At 41.5% G+C, this 16,179-nt stretch overlaps 1 protein-coding gene across 3 annotated transcripts in view; it reads left to right on the top strand.

Annotated features, from left to right (window-relative positions):
• Positions 1-16,179, top strand: part of DNAH5 (dynein axonemal heavy chain 5) — a 327,271-nt gene that overhangs the window by 176,255 nt on the left and 134,837 nt on the right. For all 3 annotated transcript variants that reach the window (XM_016952957.4, XM_016952956.4, XM_054684178.2), the window contains exons 35-38: positions 1,029-1,201; positions 9,777-9,955; positions 10,338-10,525; positions 10,847-11,041. In XM_016952957.4, the coding sequence (XP_016808446.4) occupies positions 1,029-1,201; positions 9,777-9,955; positions 10,338-10,525; positions 10,847-11,041 (735 nt within the window). The remainder of the gene's footprint in view (positions 1-1,028; positions 1,202-9,776; positions 9,956-10,337; positions 10,526-10,846; positions 11,042-16,179) is intronic.

Raw genomic sequence — 16,179 nt, 5'->3', positions numbered from 1 at the left:
TTAGTAATATTGCTTAGTAGAGCTGTTTAGGACTTCCCTTAAGCCTTTTGAAAAATCACATTCTTAACAAGTTTTGCTAAATTTTATGTCATTGATTGCAAATGGCCTTTCCTAATAGAGCTTCTGACATTCAGGTGTCACACATTTTTGCTTTTAAATAGAGAACAAGGTGGGAAAAGAGAGTTGTGTAGCTATAGAAAATGGGAAATAAAAAGAAGTGAAATTTGTCCTCTACTATAAAATAAATTAGAGGCTAAAAGCTCTTATTTTCATAATAATTTTCTGGATTTGTCTCATCCCATTATGTAAAAAAGATTATGAAAGATTGGTCCTGATATAATGGAAGTAAAGGCAGCACATCAGAGCTATTGTGTGCTAATCTCCTGTCTTAATAGTTAAGCACACTACTTACCTTTCCGAGGAATAAAGGGCTCAGGCTAATTTTAGATTTCTTATTTGTCAAAGAAAATGATGAAAGTGACTTAAAATTTTGGTTAAAAAATCTGGACAAAAGCATTGCCAGGCAATGGCCTGTCATTTAGATGTTAGAAATTTTGGCCCAATGTAATTCTTGGGAAAAATAATTACTGGATTAAAAAACCCCAACAGCGTACTTTGTTATAGTCTTAAGAGATGTCTTTTTCCTAATGAGATTGTTTATTGCTGTCTTTGTGTGTCAAAACATGCTTTTCATAGATTATATTTCATGGTGAGGACTATAGCATTAGGCATGTCAGGGTGAAATTTAAGAAATTAATATCTTATTATTAAAATACGTAAAGGCACTTAAATTGGAGAGGCATAATTAGGGGTTTCACTTGAGTTTTCTTATTCCTATATCTTCTAGTTTCTTTTTTACTGATCAATATATGAATGGCTTGGCTGGTGATATAGTTGACACCTCTGAAATAGTTCGGTTGTCTGTGAGTTTCATTTATTTCACTTTATGATCTACATGAATGCTAATAACGTGTATATTTAATGAGTGATTCTCATCAGAGCTCTAAAATATACCTTTTGAATTTCAGTGTCATATGCATATCAAGAGTCCCATGGACTTTGAGTGGCTGAAACAGTGCAGATTTTACTTTAACGAAGATTCTGACAAGATGATGATTCACATCACAGATGTGGCGTTCATATACCAGAATGAATTTTTAGGCTGCACTGACAGGCTTGTAATAACTCCACTTACAGACAGGTGATGGAACCCTTCTCCCCAACCCCCACCATTTTTATTCTCTCGAGTTGCTCAGGGGATTTTTGCTTAAAGTCTCTTAGGGTTTATAGGCTCTTTATACTAAAACCTTTGAAATTTAGTATTTTTAGCTTTATTATCAGCTTTCTTTTCACATGGGATTTAGGTTTGTGACTGACACAGACCTTGCTTCCTTTGCCTTCAGTCTTATAGAGGCAGAGTTTAAATGTGTAAACACTGTGTGGACACAGAATGGGCAAGAAAGGGAATTAATTGCTGTGTGTTGTCAGGTGCAAATCACAGTGGGCCTTGCAGGGGCTGCTTGAGTATCTGTTCTTACTAGGAGACAATTAAGATTTTCTTTTTTTTTTTTTAAGCAGGAAAGAAATTGAGTATCAATGCAGGTAAAAGTTGGGAGAGGGCACTGGAAAGGCCTCCAGAGTGTTAACTCTTCCCTTGGCCTGCTATTTACAAGTTGTGTTAGTGACACCTGCCACTGCAACCTCCCTAGATTCAGTCTCCTCATTTGTAAGATGAGCTAAGCCAGTGGTCCCCAGCCTTTCTGGCACCAGGGACTGGTCTCGTGGAAGACAATTTTTCTACAGACCAGGGGGTGGGTGATGGTTTCGGGTTGATTCAAGCTCATTCCATTTATTGTGCACTTTATTTCTATTATTACATTGTAATGGATAATGAGATAATTATACAATTCACTATAATTTAGAATCAGTGAGAGCCCTGAGTGTGTTTTTCTGCAACTAGACAGTCCCATCTGGGGGTGATGGGAGACAGTGACAGATCATCAGGCATTAGATTCTTGTAAGGAGTGGGCAACCTAGATCCCTCACATGCACAGCTCACGATAGGGTTCACGTGCAGTTCATAATAAAGGTTGTGCTCCTATGAGAATACTGCCGCTGATATGACAGGAGGCAGAGCTCAGGCAGTTATGTGAGCCATGGGAGTGGCTATAAATACAGATGAAGCTTCTCTCACTTGCCCGCCGCCCATCTCCTGCTGTGTGGCCCGGTTCCTAACAGACCATGGACCAATACTCTGTCCTCATTCAGCTCCAATACTGGTCTGTGGCCTGGGGGCTGGGGACCCTGAGCTATGTTGTCTCTAAGGGTGCTTGCAGGGCTAATATTCTGTGATTTGCTTAGTCTAATTTGAACTTTGTAATATCAACTACATTTTATATTTTCGCTTCAGGGATGCACTGAATGCTCATTATTGTCAAATGGCTTGCGTTAATCATTCCATATTGTATTCATATAACATAACATTACATTGTGCCCCATATTAATATACAATGATGATTTGCCCATTAGAAATAATGTTCATTAAAAAAATGGACCGGGCATGGTGGCTCGCTCACGCTTGTAATCCCAGCACTTTGGGAGGCCGAGGTGGGTGGAACACAAGGTCAGGAGATGGGGACCATCCTGGCTAACACGGTGAAACCTTGTGTCTACTAAAAATACAAAAAATTAGCCAGGCATGGTGGCATGTGGCCATAGTCCTGGCTACTCGGGAGGCTGAGGCAGGAGAATCGCTTGAACCCGAGGCGGAGGTTGCAGCGAGGCAAGATCACGCCACTGCACTCCAGCCTGGGTGACAGAGCAAAACTCCGTCTCAAAAAAAAAAAAAAAAAAGTGGAGTTCCCAAATAGGAATTTCTCATAAAATGCTTATGTGGTTATTTTATGTCTTCTGCCTTTCAAGTCTCCAGCACTTCCTTGTCTTCCTCTGTCTCCACCGAAGGCCTTATTTCATGTTTTTATTTGAGAAGATTAGACGCATTCATCTCCACCACCATGTGCGTTAACCTGGGTGCCTGTTCTCATGCAGCTGCTTTCTCTCCAGGTTCGCTGTCCAAAGCCAACACCCCCACTGACCCCAGGATTTCCTCTCTGGAAGCAACATCCATTTTCACTTTCTACTGAATCCTTTTCATCAACACACAAACATGCTGAGATTGCTTCTACCCAGCGAACCCTACCGTGATTGTCCTGGTTTCCTTCCCACTCCATGCTCCCTTCAAAACCCCTCAAAAGCACAGTTTCTCTCCACCTTGTTTTTCTTCAACTCACTTCATTCAGGCTCTCTGCTAACTTTGTATTGCTGCCATAACAAATTGCCATAAATTTAGAAGCTTGAACCACACAAATGTGTTCTTTTTGTAGTTCTGTCCATCAGAAGTCTGATGTGGGTCTCACGGGATTGTAATCAGGTGTCCGCAGGGCTGTGTTTCTTCCTAGAGACTGAGTTCTGTTTCCCTCTCTTCCAAGTTGTTGGCAGAATTCCTTTCCTCCTGGTTGAAGGACCCAGGTCCCCATTGTCTTAGGTCAGCTCAGGGCTGTTCCAGCCTCTGAAGGCTACCACGTTCCTTGGTCCTGACTCCTTCCCTCATCTTCAAAGCCAGCAGTGGTGGGTCAGGTGCCTTTCATGCGTTGAATCTCCCCTCCTTCTTCTGTCTCGTGTCTCTGACCCACTCTTCTACCTATCTCTTCTGCTTTTAAGGACTCATGAGATTAGGTTGAGTCCACTTTATTATCCAACATAATTCCCTCTTCTCAAGGTCCTTAACATTAATGACATCTGCAAAGTCCCATTAGCTGTGGAAGGTAAGATGTTTACAGATTGCAGGTTGCAGAGATTAGAACGTATTTTTGGGGGACCATTGTTTTGTCATACTTTCTGCATCACTCTGATAAAACAGCTCTCCTGAAAGTCACCCAGACCTCTTGCTAAATCTAGTGTTTTTTCCTGGATCTCGTCTTTCTTGAGCAATCAGCTGCATGGGAGCAGTTGATCACTCTCTCCTTTTTGATACACTTTCATCACATGGCTTCCAGGACACCACACTCACCTGGTTCCTCCCAGTGGTCTGGTTGTCCTTTTGTACCTGTTTCTACTCGTTCCTCTTCATCTTTCTGACCTTTAAACATAGAACTGCCAGGCTCATCTCTTCTCCACCTCTACTCATTCTTTAGGTGATCTCACATGGCTTCAAAAACCCCAAACTCTGCCTTAAACCAGGGCTTCTCTCCCGAACTCCAGACACACATACCTATTTGCCTATGTGACGTGTCTGTTGGTTGCTTACAGTATATTTAACTTTAGCGTGTTTGATCAGCCTCACAAAAGTGCGCTCCTGTTGTTGTCTTCATTTGAGCAAGTGGCCATTCCATTTTATCAGAATGATGGGGGGAAGTGTGATAGTAAGTATAATGGCCCCCAAAAGATATCCATGTCCGAACCCCTGAAGCCTGTGAATACATCACCTCCAAATGGGCAATCCAACACTCCCTGGAGTAACCCTGAAGCCCTTCCTTCTCTCTCACCTCATTATCCAATAATCTACCTTCAATTTGGTCAGCAGTGCTTTCAGGTTCCTTCTAGAATGTGACCATTTTCACCCCTTTGCCTTACTGGTATGGCTCCGATGACTGGAGGAACAGCAGGGTCCTTTGCCTTGTGCTGATTAGATAAACGATACGGACACACGTGGAGTCGTTTCATGGGGTGGAAAGTTAAATAGGCAAGAAAGAAGGAAAAAGCTCCCCAGTACAGAGACAGAGGGAGGGGTGCTCTGAGCAGAGAGAGAAAAACCACGTAAATAGGGGAAAACAGTGGTTATATTAGGAGGCTGGAGGAGGCGTTGTCTGATTTGCATAGGGCTTAGGGTTTTGGTTTGACCAGGTGTGTCATTCATGTAGCCCTCGAAAAAACTGGCCCTCCAACCCCAGCCTTTTAATATGTAAATGCAGATTGCAATGATGTCCTGCACACATGGAGTTATCTGGAGGCAGCCATGATGCTTGGCGCACGTGGTGACAAGGAGAAGAGGGTGGGAATTGCCCTGTTGGATGGACCCAGTTTCTAATCACCAGCATTTGCATATCAAAGCTTGCCGGCCTGGCTCTTTAAGACGCTTTTCTGTTAGAAAAGAAATGTTTCGGGAGCCACTTTCATTAAAAGAAACAAACCTTACCGAGGACTCCTTTTACCCTCTCTATCTGCCTACAGTTATTTCTATATCATTACTACTATTATTATTTTTTTTTTTTTGAGAAGAAGTCTCACTCTGTCGCCCAGGCTGGGTCACAGTGGTGCGATCTCCGCTCACCGCAACCTCCCAGGTTCAAGTGATTCTCCTGCCTCAGCCTCCTGAGTAGCTGGGACTACAGGTGCGTGCCACCATGCCTGGATAATTTTTGTATTTTTAGTAGATACGGGGTTTCACCATGTTGGCCAGGGTGTTCTTGAACTCTTGACCTCAGGTGATCTGCCCTCCTCAGCCTCCCAAAGTGCTGGGATTACAGGAATCATTACTACTCTTATCCTGACCTGCATCCTTCTGACAATGTTTTAACTGGCTTCCCTGCCTCTGTTGTTGTCCCCGTACAGTCTGTTCTCAGTTCAGACACCAGAATGTAAGTCAGATCCTTTGCCCCAAAACTTCTCCCATGGTTCCTTCTCATGCAAAGTAAAAGCCAACGTCCTCACGTGGGCCTGTGAGGCCTGGTACAATCTGGCCTCTGCTACTTCTCTGTTTCTCTATCCTCATTCAGCTCAGGCCACCTGCTCCTTGCACAGCTGTGGCGCAGCCCTGCCACAGGGCCCTTGCCCTCGTTATACACTTGGCCTGGCACCCTCTTCCTTCAATAGTGGCATAGCTTGCTTCCTTCTTCCTTTAGTCCCCTGCTAGAGAGTCACCTCAGAGGGTCTCCCAACCTCCCGCAATCTCCAAATCTCATAACCCTCTTATCCTTGGTGCATGGGCTTCATGTGATTTGTTTGCTAGAATTGTTCTGTCACATAACAGATGCTAAATAAATAGTTCTTGAATAAATGAAAGAAATGATTATTTCCAAAATTGCATCTTAATGGTGAAAAATTTACATGGTACAGAAGAACATGAAGTAGCATGTGTGGGAGGGAAAACTTTTCTATTTTTAAAAATGATCAACAGTTTATTTTCTATCCCTCTGAAAACTGTGGATGCTTAGATATTAAAATCCTTTTTCAGTTTCACATATAGGTATCATAGTTTACAGTCTTTTCTGCAATTTGATTCTTCCACTGTGTTCATTGTCTTGTATTTTTTTATATTAAAAAACTGAGAACTTTAAAAGCAAAATAAGTATTTTTAAGTATGTAAGTAAAGGGATTCTGAAGTTTGTCTGTTTACCCTAAATGCCCATTTGTTTATTTTTCTTTAACCAACTTGATTATGTGGGAAGTGAGTTATTAATTTTCGATAGTAACTGAGATTCCACTGCAAGATTTGCTTCCCTTTTGCAAGAGAAAACTCCTCATTGAAATTAGTACTTTTAAAAAGTCAAATGCTGGAGGCACTGACATGTTGTCAGCCCTTCACTGACTGACCTGTGAATTTAACAGCTGTGGCAGCTCCCTGGATTCTGGGAAGCTCAATGCCATGTGGACAGAGTTGCAGACATTTCAGATGATAAAATAGCTATTATAATATGATAACATACAGCACTTGTCTCCAAAACTCGTAGTATTTTTAATGAAGACTAGAATTGTCCTGACTACTGCTGTCACTTAAGCAGAAGGCAGAGGAAATTGAGGGCTGATGGAGGCATCTTATCTGCTTGATAAGAAATGTACACAGGACTTGTACCTTTCTCTGACATTCCCACAGCTTCTGTGAGTTTTGCCTGAGTGCTGACTGCTCAGCTCTGCCCCTAGCAGCTGTGTAGTGTTGGACAAGACACCTAACCTCCCTCATTCCCTTGTTTGGGAATCATTGTGTGGACTAGAGGCAACGTAAGTACCCAGCACAGGGCGTGACACAGCAAATGTTTGTTATTATTATTATTATTCTTGCTATCACTGTTGCTTGTCAAAATTGCTGATAACACTTTTTTTTTTTTTTTTTTTTGGGAAGGAGTCTCACTCACTCTGTTGCCCAGGCTGGAGTGCAGTGGCGTGATCTCGGCTCACTGCAACCTCTGCCTCCCAGGTTAAAGCGGTTCTCCTGCCTCAGCCTCCTGAGTAGCTTGGATTATAGGCATGTGCCGCCACATCCAGCTAATTTTTGTATTTTTAGTAGAGATGGAATTTTGCCATGTTGGCCAGGCTGGTCTTGAACTCCTGACCTCGTGATCCATCCGCCTCGGCCTCCCAAAGTGCTGAGATTACAGGCATGAACCACTGTGCTTGGCCTATGATAACACATTCTTTTTTTTTTTGGATAACACATTCTTTAGCAACCTTGTCTTTGGTTTCTCCTTAAACATGCCCTATAATCAAAGAGTCTGTAACTAAACCAAGTTCTCAAGGAAGAAATGTACTCTGCTGATGCACGTACCATTGTTTCTTAGGAAACTTTTCAGCAGTTTAAAACCAATAGGAGTTGAAACCATTTCTGGTTTACCTGTGACAAAATGCACTGACAGTGCTATGAATAGTTATGATGAATGCTGGTGATAGATTTGGTTAGTTCGAGTGCTAATGAGCCCTGGGGTCATGGGGTTGGTTGCTTTTCATTTGGCATCAGGGTCACATTCTGCATCTCTAATTCCTGTAGCTGTTGGGACAGGAGGGACCAGATAAGAATGAATGGCTGGATCAGCGCAAGCCATTTATTCAACCAATGTTCATATAGTACAAGGTGCCAGGGGTTAGGCAAGTAGTTGAGGGTACAAGTGTGAACCAAACCTAGCTCCTGACCGCAGAGAGTTTATAGCAGTTTAACTGAAGGTTATAAAACTAAAATGGAGTTGACCACAAGCAACTAAAACACATAAAGTTCAAACACTGTTCATGAATGGAAACGGTTTTGAAAGTAGCCAATAGATAGACTAGAAAGGAAAGCAGAGAAGGGAGGCAAGAAGGGAGATACACTCACATGTAGAATTCTCTAGACACACAGGGAGATGCTGTGACAGATCCATGCTTGTCACCGAAAGGCAGTTTGGGCACCAGTGTAGCAGTGGATCTGAAGCCCCACCTAGCTGAGCCAGGGAGAAGTCTCCAGGCATGCCCACCTGCTTTTCATGTAAATAGGATTGATCTGTTTGAAGCAACTTGCTACTTGTTCAGTTTAAATATAAACCCAGTGGTCTCAGTTGTAACAAGTGTCTGCATAACATAGCAGCCGAGTGATCAGAGTTGATGGAGATGTAGTCCCTTTTTTGTGTTTGGTATTTTATTTAATCTTTTTTTTCAGTTTTTAATTTTTAAGTTCAGGGGTACACGTGCAGGTTTGTTACACAGGTAAACTTGTGTCATAGAGGTTTGTTGTATAGTTTATTTCATTGCCCAGGTATCAAGCCTAGTGCCCATTAGTTATTTTTCTTTCCCGGATAGAGTGGGCTTGTCCCAGAGCTGGGAAGTGAGAAGACTTGGCTTGTCTCAGCTGTCCTGCCGTAGTCCTGAGAAAAGTCACTCAATTTCTGTGGCCTTTTTCCTTATCTCTATACAGTGGGGGAAAGGAACAGTAGCTTCCTTCCAGGGTTCTCTGGGGATGAAACGAGATGATGCATGTGGAGCACACTGTGGTGTCTGTTGTTGTTACAGACTCTGCTTTGGAAGGGATGGCAAAAATGCAACAGGAGAAATAATACCTTGGGTTAAAAGGCAGAGTAAAAGTGAGAGCAGGCATTCTCCTGATTTCATGCCCAGATCTTTTCCTCTGTATCCAGACTCTGCATACATTAAGGGCTGAGTCATTTACTTGCCTTTATAGCACTCGTTTCCAGTAACATTGAGAACCTGGAACCACCCCCAGCTGGTGCACTCAGTGTTCATTTCCACTGCTCAGGCTGGATAGTCACTTCATTTCCTTGGAAGTCTTTTTCAAGTCCGGATGAATGCTTTATAGTTTGGCCATAAGAAAACCCTACATGGCACCACTTTATAATTTGTCTCCTTTGGTAACACCAGGTGGTGCTGGCAAACAAGTAATTCATCTGCAAGTCATCAGGTGAAAAATTTTCCTTTGCAGGCATTCTTGTATTCTCTCACCAAATCTTTTATTTGTTAATCTCATATAGTAAGATGCAATTGAAAGCATGTGCAAGGTTAGTAGATACTCACAGAAATAGATTCAAGGTGTGATTATTTAGCAGTGTGTGTTTTAAATCCCAACTACATCAAATGGCCAACTCTTAGATTCAAAAGGGGATTAATCTATCTGAAAGGATCCCGATCTGTTTCACAGAATATATACATTTTAGATGGGGGTAGATTTCTGCGAAAATGTTGCCAAATACATTTTGGAAATGCAATGTATTATTTTTATACCTGGAGATTCTCTCTGCATATTATGATAAGAAAGCCTGAAAAATTCAGCAGTAAAGAAACCTGTTTAACCTTTTAAGGAGTTTTTAAACTTAGTTGATCATAGACTACCCCCTCCTTTTCCTCAACATATGTTAACATTGATAAGGATAAGTGTGTTTTAGGATGTTGTATTCGAAATGTTAGGTAGGGACAATGGCCTTTTGTTTTTTAATCTTGTGTGCGTTTCATGCCTCTGTGATGTCTCAGAAGTATTTCCAGGTGACTGAGGGCTGGTTCTAGTGATGTTTCTACCCATGCAGATGTTACATCACGCTGGCTCAAGCTCTGGGAATGAGCATGGGGGGAGCCCCTGCCGGACCTGCAGGCACAGGCAAAACAGAAACCACTAAAGACATGGGACGATGCCTCGGGAAATACGTCGTGGTTTTCAATTGTTCAGACCAGATGGATTTCCGAGGACTTGGACGGATTTTTAAGGGTATGGGTTATATTTTTTAATCTGGTGAGAAATTGCAGCCAAGGTGGAATATTTTGCTAAAATTTGTTTTCAACAATTGGCCACATTTTAGAATCTTTTTCAACTTTGTAAAATTTTTTGGAAAATCTTCAATCTTGCCAGGTTGTGTGGACCAAATGTTACTTCCTCCTGACTTTTTTTGATATTCCTTTATCTTGGGTGTTTACAGGTGAAGTGCCAAATTCTGAGCTGTTTTGGGTCACTTGATGCATAGATCTATTTGTTGCACTTTACTTTTGAATGAACTTACATCTGGCTCATTTTAGCAGCTACATAATATCCTTTTTCTTGGTTTTCTAAAATTATATACTAATTGGATTTTCCATTTAATTTCCTTTCGAAGGACTGGCACAGTCTGGATCCTGGGGTTGTTTTGATGAATTTAACCGTATTGATCTACCAGTTCTCTCGGTTGCAGCCCAGCAAATTTCCATTATTCTGACATGTAAAAAGGAGCACAAAAAGTCTTTTATCTTTACTGATGGAGATAATGTGACTATGAACCCTGAATTTGGGCTTTTCTTAACCATGGTAAGGAGCTGCTAGAAAAGCTACTGAATTTCAGCCTTCTTATCACAATTTTCATGCATCTCCCTGGTCATATGTCATCTGTTTTCCTGAATGGAAATTGGGATTGTAACTTTACCTCCTTTTGAAAACCTTTTGGTGTTAAGCAAAGATCATATGAATAGCTCATGACTTAGCCTGTCCAGGTAAAACGAGATTGAGATATGTAAATGAGTTCCCTGGTTGTCATTCCAGATTTGTTGTGTGTACATAATGAATCTTTTAATATGATGCTGATGTGTGCTTGATTGCATCATTCATCCTTGGGCTTTATTTTATGTTTAGAATCCTGGCTATGCCGGACGGCAGGAACTCCCTGAAAACTTGAAGATTAATTTCCGCTCAGTGGCCATGATGGTGCCTGACCGTCAGATTATCATAAGGGTGAAGTTGGCTAGTTGTGGCTTCATTGACAATGTTGTTTTGGCCAGGAAGTTTTTCACGCTCTACAAACTGTGTGAGGAGCAGCTTTCTAAGCAGGTGTGTCATCCTGGAGGTCTTATGCACTTAGGCATGTTTCATTTTTCTATTCAGCAGAATGTTCTCATTTTGAGAAATTCTAGACTGGGCTTGTTGACAAAGGATTTTATTGACACTGAGTAGAAAGGTGTATTACTACAAAAATAATTTTATATGCATAGTTTTTTTAAGAAGTACATTTAAATAAATTAATATTTACAGCATAGAAATGAAGTGAATATTATCTGCACTGGATTAAGAGCCAGAGACTTATGGATATTAACATTGGCTGTTTATACCACTTATAGATTCATTGTTATATGTGTTATGTATTTTCATGATTTGTAGGAACCTCCCAATGATTTATTCTTCTTCATTCTAAGCTCACTTGAGTATTTGACCAAGGTTTACTAACTGTCTTGTTTATATGTTGCAGCCTTCTTGCTAGTTTCCTCGATTGTTTAGGGTAGCAGATTCAGGCATCATGAGGTTTCATAGTTAAAAGTCATGGAATTAAACATATACTTCTGCATTAGTTATCTATTGCTGCATAACAGTCATCTAACAATCATACCACAAACTTTGTGTCTTGTAACAATGTACATTTATTACTACATGGTGTCTGTGGGTCAGGAGTTAGCTGAAATGAGTCCTGTGGTTTGTGTCTAACAAGGCTACAATCAAAGTATTGGCTGGGGCTGTGGTTTCGTCTGATGCTCATATGGGGACAATCTACTTCTGAGCTCACTCAGGTTGTTAGCAGAATTCTGTTAGTTGAGGGTGTAAGACTGAGGGCTTCGATTTCTTGCTGGCTATTTTCTGGAGGCCACCTTTAGTTCCTACAGGCTGTGCATAGTTCCTTGCTATATGGGTTTCCCCAACATGACCACTTACTTTCTCAAAGTCAGCAAGGAAAGTGGTTTCAGCCAAACGAGTCCTACAGTCTAATCTAATGTGACCACATAATCACACACACATAATCACATACAACCTGTTGTCTCTGCTGTATTCTATTAGTTAGAAGAAGCAAATCACAGGTCCTGCCTAGTCTCAAGGTGATATCATATAAGGACATGACCACCAGGAGGTGGGCATCATGCCACAATTTTTTAGTACATATCAGTAAAAATTACTAGAAATATATGCTAAATAATGACACAGTGCAATAAACATGAGACTATAACATGAATAACACTTCCTAACATATATAATCTTTGTTCCATCTTATCACTTAGGCTTTAATTTCAAACTTCTTTGAATCTTTATTACTTTTTATACCCACAGGTTCAACCTAATTACATTCCTACTAAAAAGTTCTTTTCCTATGAGTGTTCAGACACACACAGACTCTTCTGGCTCTGGCCATTGAGCCTTTCTGGTTAGTCTGACCCTAACATTTTGTCTCCAACATTCTTGGTTTCTTCTGCTTATTGGAGCCCTCACTCACTCATTCTTATTGTATTAGTCTGTTCTCATGCTGCTAATAAAGACATACCTGAGATGGGTAATTTATAAAGGAAAGAGGTTTAATTGAATCACACTTCAGCATGGCTGGGAAGGCCTCAGGAAACTTACAATCATGGTGGAAGGGGAAGCAAACACGTCCTTTTCATGTGGTGGCAGGAAGGAGAAGTGCTGAGTGAAGAGGGGGAAAAGCCCCTTATAAAACCATCAGATCTCATGAGAACGCACTATCATGAGAGCAACATGAGGGTAACCGCCCCTATGATTAAATTACCTTCCACTGGGATCCTCCAGTGACATGTGGGGATTATGGAACTACAGTTTGGGATGAGATTTGGATGGGAACACAGCTAAATCATATCATTTTGCCCCTGGCCCCTTCAAGATCTCATGTCCTCACAATTCATAATACAGTCGTGCCCTTCCAACAGTCCCCCAAAGTCTTAACTAATTCCAGCATTAACTCAAAAGTCTAAGTCCAAAGTCTCATCTAAGACAAGGCAAGTCCCCTCTGCCTATGAGCCTGTAAAATCAAAAGCAAGTTAGTTACTCCCTAGATACAATGGGGGTACAGGCATTGGGTAAATACACCTGTTCCAAATGGGAGAAATTGGCCAAAACAAAGAGGCTACAGGCCCCATGCAAGTCCAAAATTCAATAAGGCAGTAATTAAACCTTAAATTTCCAAAATGATCTACTTTGATTCCATGTCTCACATCCAGACCTGCTGATGCAAGAGGTGGGCTCCTAAAGCCTTGGGCAGCTCCACCCCTGTGGCTTTTCAGGGTACAGCCACGCTCCTGGCTGCTTTCATGGCCTGATGTTGAGTATCTGTGGCTTTTCTAGGTGCACAGTACAAGCTGTCAGTGGATCTACCATTCTGGCATCTGAAGGATGGTGGTCCTTTTCTCACAGCTCCATTAGGCAGTGTCTCAGTGGGGACTCTGTGTGGGGGCTCCAATCCCACATTTCCCTTCTGCACTGCTCTAGCAGAGGTTCTCCATGAGGGCTCCACCCACGCAGGTAACTTCTGCCTGGACATCTTGGTGTTTCCATACATCCTCTGAAATCTAGGTGGAAATTCCCAAACCTCAATTCTTGTCTTCTGCACACCTGCAGGCCCAGCACCATGTGGAAACTCTCAGAGCTTGGGGCTTGCACCCTTTGAAGCAATGGGCTGAGCTATATGCTGGCTCTTTTTAGCCTCAGCTGGAGTGGCTGGGATGCAGGGCACCAAGTCCCATGCCTACACACAGCAGGGGGACCCTGGACCTGGCCCAGGAAACCATTTTTCCTCTTAGGCCTTTGGGCCTGTGATGGGGATGGGCTGCCATGAAAGTCTCTAACATGCTCTGGAGACATTTTCTCCATTGTCTTGGTGATTAACATTCAAATCCTCATTACTTATGCAAATTTATGCAGCTGGCTTAATTTCTCCTCAGAAAATGGGGTTTTCCTTTCCATTGCATCATTGGGCACAAATTTTCAAAACTTTTATGCTCTGCTTCCTCTTGAAAGCTTTGCCACTTAGAAATTTCTTCCACCAGATACCCTAAATTATTTCTCTCAAGTTCAAAGTTTCACAGATGTCTGGGACAGGGGCAAAATGCTGCCAGTCTCTTTGTATAGCAACAGTGACCTTCACTCCAGTTCCCAACAAGTTCCCCATCTTTATCTGAGACCACCTCAGCCGGAAATCACTGTCCATATAACTCTCAGTGTTTTGCTTAAAGCCATTCAACGAGTCTCTGGGAAGTTGCAAACGTTTTCATGTCTTCTTGTCTTCTGAGCCCTCTAAGTCTCTAGGAAGTTCCAAACTTTCCCACATTTTACTGTCTTCTTCTGAGCCATCCAAACTGTTCCAACCTCTGCCTGTTACCCAGTTCCAAAGTTGCTTCCACATTTTCAGGTATCTTTATAGTAGCACCCCACTCTATGTGGCACCAATTTACTAGTCTGTTCTCCTGTTGCTAATAAAGACATACCAGAGACTGGGTAATTTATAAAGGAAAGAGGTTTAATTGAATCACACTTCAGCATGGCTGGGAAGGCCTCAGGAAGCTTACAATTATGGCAGAAGGGGAAGCAACACATTCTTCTTCATGTGGTGTTAGGAAGGAGAAGTGCTGAGTGAAGAGGGGGAAAAGCCCCTTATAAAACCATCAGATCTTATGAGAACTCACTTACTATTATGAGAACAGCATGAGGCAGCGACCCCCATGATTCAATTACCTCCACCTGGTCCCTCCCACGACACATGGGGATTATGGGGACTACAATTCAGGATGAGATTTGGGTGGGGACACAGCCAAACCATATCACTTATCTTTCAAATAAATATTTTTTCCATGCTGTTTCTTGAATGGAGAAAACTTCCCACATCACTGGCTCCTGCTCTTATCTTCACTACCACTTCACTACTTCCCTCACTCCTACCACCCATGTTCACAAGATCATTGTGAAATGTAATACATCAATGTGTGCAAAATAGTTGGACTCATACTGATGTCTTGGTGAACATTCTGTGACTTTCCCTTCATGCCCACAGATTTAACTGCATCCAACTCTGATAGGAAGTTTCCCATGATTAATTTTACTCACCAACACTTTTAAGTCATTGTTACTTTTATACAAGTTTATTCACATTTCTATTTTATTATCTTTATTAGAATTTAAATTCCCTGAAGGTGGAAACTCAATTTGAATATTTTTTATGTGCTCCATCTTCCAAATGACCAGTCTTAAGTGAGGCATACTGCTCCCAATTACCTTAGCAGAAAACTGTAGTTTTTTCCTATACATTTTTTTTATTGTGGTAAAAGCATATAAAATTAAATTTACTGTCTTAACCATTTTTAGTGTACAATTCAATAATGTTGAGTATATTCACAATGTTGTGAAATAGATCTCTGTAACTTTTTCATCTTGAAAAACTGAAACTCTGTGCCCACTAAACAACAACTTCTCTTTTTCTCTTCCCTTAGCTCCTGGTAACCATCATTCTACTTTCTGTTTCTATGAATTTGACTACTGCCAATAGTTCATATAAATGAAATCATATAATATTTGATTTTTTGTGACTGCCATATTTTACTTAGCGTAATGTCCTCAAGGTTCATTCATGTTTTAGCATGTGACAGGATGTCCTTTCTTTTTATGGCTAAATAATATTCTGTTATATGTATATACCACATTTTGTTTATCCTTTCGTCTGTCAATGGACATTTGGGTTGCTTCCACCTCTTGGCTATCATGAATGGTGCTGCTATGAACATGGATATGCTGATATCTCTTTGAGACCATGCTTTTATTATTTATTTATTTATTTATTTATTTTTTGCGAGACAGAGTCTTGCTCTGTTGCCCAGGCTGGAGTGCAAGTGCTATCTCGGCTCACTGCAACCTCTGCTTCCTGGGTTTAAGTGATTCTCATGCCTCAGCCTCCTGAGTAGCTGGGATCACAGGTGCACACCACCACACTTGATTAATTTTTGTAATTTTTTGGTAGAGATGGGGTTTCATCATGTTGGCCAGGCTGGTCTCGAACTCCTGGCCTTAAGTGATCTGCCCCACTTGGTCTTCCAAAATGCTGGGATTATGGGTGTAAGCCATTGTGCCTGGAACATTCTTTCAATTCTTTTGGCTATATACCCAGAATTGGGAGTGCTGGATCATATCGTTCCGTTTTTAATTTT

The sequence above is a fragment of the Pan troglodytes genome, chromosome 4 (assembly GCF_028858775.2).
Source record: "Pan troglodytes isolate AG18354 chromosome 4, NHGRI_mPanTro3-v2.0_pri, whole genome shotgun sequence".
NCBI classification, from domain to species: domain Eukaryota; kingdom Metazoa; phylum Chordata; class Mammalia; order Primates; family Hominidae; genus Pan; species Pan troglodytes.
The sequence above is the reverse complement of the archived record's forward strand: the minus strand, read 5'-3'. Positions and strand labels throughout refer to the sequence as shown.